The sequence below is a fragment of the Capsella rubella genome, unplaced genomic scaffold, assembly GCF_000375325.1.
Source record: "Capsella rubella cultivar Monte Gargano unplaced genomic scaffold, Caprub1_0 scaffold_2, whole genome shotgun sequence".
Taxonomy (NCBI): Eukaryota; Viridiplantae; Streptophyta; class Magnoliopsida; order Brassicales; family Brassicaceae; genus Capsella; species Capsella rubella.
This window is the reverse complement of record NW_006238922.1, coordinates 4,841,335-4,843,806: the sequence shown is the minus strand read 5'-3', so window position 1 is coordinate 4,843,806 and position 2,472 is coordinate 4,841,335. Positions and strand designations below refer to the sequence as shown.

Sequence of the window (2,472 nt, the reverse complement as noted above, 5' to 3'; positions counted from 1 at the left end):
GACATAGATTGAATTCTTTATTATTATTAAATATTTTTAAAAGCGATAACTTGTTATGGATCTAGAAAATTGCATGTTATGATCATATCAAATAATTTGTCATAAACATTATTTAGTTTAATTGCTTTCCTTTCTAATTTATCAATTTGCTCATATATTAATTAAATTTATAGATAGAAAATTTTGATTTTACATTACTTTATGGCATCAATACATTGAGCCTGTAATCACCAAGTTTTTCAATATGCATCAAGATCGCTTTGTTTTTAAGATGTTGATATTTTACTCTCTCTTTTTTTGATAAATTATTTATTATATTCTGTGAAACTTGACATGATATTTTTGGATTAAACCTTATATATTCACAATTCTTCAATTGGTTATTTAGCGGTTTTCAAAATTATTTCATTTGATATTGAATCTGATATTACTTAAGAGTTCAGTTGACCTATATAATTGTATACATTCATAAATGTTTTATGATAAATTAAGTTCAGAATTATTTATCAGTCTTCTCGATTATTAATAATGTAAAATATTAGATATATTGATTGGTCGAGTTTTTAACCCGGTAACTTAACCGAAAGGAACTATATGCGGGATCAATCACATGGAGCAAAGGTACTCTAAAGAATTTTTAAAACAGGATAATCAATCCTTTTCTAGCATTGAAAACATGTAAATAGAAGAACCATAGAATCCATTGAAGAGATCAATCCACTAATTTATTGAATATTCTACTTAGACCCCTAAATCCTAATCGAAGAACTACTCACACATAGCAATTGAATAAAAGCAAATATATATGAAAGAAAACATTATGAAATTGCTTAAATAATAAGAAAGGGTTTAGAAATCTTCTCCAAGTGTCAAGAGGATGAATTATTTTCTCCAAATTATTTAGAAAGCAAAGAGCAATGTTTAGAACTGAAATTATGAAAGATAGCTACTAAATAGTCGCCTAGGGTATAAAAAAAATAGGAGACGAGTTGGGTCGGTTCTATAATGTTTCCGATCAAACATGGGCCAGGTAATGCATGCGAGGTAAGGGATCGATCAGTCCATATACAGATCAACCGGTCTGACACTCTCAGCTTTTAGTTCTGCATCTGCTTCAACTGCTCGTCAGAATTACCTGTCTGCAGTAAATCTAGTATAAATCTTAAATTAACCGTTAGATTTTCTCAAAGTAAATTGAAAATGCAAGCTAACATCAGTTTCCATCCTGTGTCAAAATTTGAGAAAGATCTAACGGTTGAAAATAGTCCATATGATCCCAAACATCTGACACTTCTAGATGAATCTACAACTCTAAATGTGTTTCTGCATCCCAAAACGGCTCGTTTTATTCCAAAACAACTTAAAACCTGTAAAGACTCTATACTGTACTAAAATACTGTTAAAAATAATTTGGCTCAATAAAATTTATAACATGAAAGAGAAAATAAAGACTTAAAACCGAGAAAAACACAATATATCATTTGTTTTAAAAAGTATAAACACATATAATTAGAAAAGGGAGAGACTGTGATTTTTAAAATTAAGATAATTCAAAATATAAATGGATCTAAATTATATAACTTTTGTTTTTTCCGTAGAACCCTATGCATGTCAAATTTGAACCACATATTCAAGAAATTGTTGTAGCATTTCAAAATGCCATAGTATCACCAATAATTTTTATTGAAACTGGTATCCGAAGTTACATTGATAATTTTCTTTAAAAATTCAAATATTTTAAAAACTATTAAGTTTGACGTTTGTGATATATTTATTTGAAAAAACATTTTAATGTCATAAATTTATTGCGCTAACGTTGTAGTTTTTTTTTGGTTTTGGTTACGTTAAGTTTTCAATGATCTATAAAGAGCTAGCCTAACTTAATTTTAAGAAGAAATACAATACATTTTTTGATACAAAAAACAAAAACTCAAGCAAGCTAATTTTAGCAAACAAAAATATGTCTAAATTTAGCGCTCAGGTTTCTTTGCTATTCATTGTTGTAGCTTTGGTGTGTGCGTTTGTTCCGGTTTTTTCAGTCGATGAAGGGGAAGTAAAAACATTATGGGATACTTGTCTTGTGAAAATCACTCCTAAGTGTGCGTTGAATATAATCGCGGTTGTCTTCGGAAATGGAACACTCTCTGATCTTTGTTGCAGCGATCTCGTCAAAGAAGGAAAATTGTGTCACGATACACTTATAAAATATATTGCCGACAGACCTAGTTTGATTGCCCATGAAACAGAATATCTTAAGATGAGAGATGAAGTATGGAATCATTGTGTCTCAATCTCTAAAACTCTTTAAAATATGTATTGCTTATACTATTTGGACCAATTAAATTGATATTTCTTTGTTGTTCAAATTTCTTTTACCTGTAATATTTATCTTTTCTTTTAAAAAGATTTAAAGCAATAATAGCAAATTAATTATTGGGCAAATTTATACCTTTAAGTTTCTTACAATTAGAT

The 2,472-nt window shown here is 28.6% G+C and overlaps 1 protein-coding gene across 1 annotated transcript; it reads left to right on the top strand.

The window, feature by feature from the left end:
* Window positions 1-1,960: 1,960 nt before the first annotated feature.
* Window positions 1,961-2,308, top strand: LOC17894451. Its single transcript, XM_006301613.1, has one exon. It carries the CDS (start codon window positions 1,961-1,963, stop codon window positions 2,306-2,308), a length of 348 nt encoding a protein of 115 aa, XP_006301675.1.
* The last annotated feature ends 164 nt before the right edge of the window (window positions 2,309-2,472 follow it).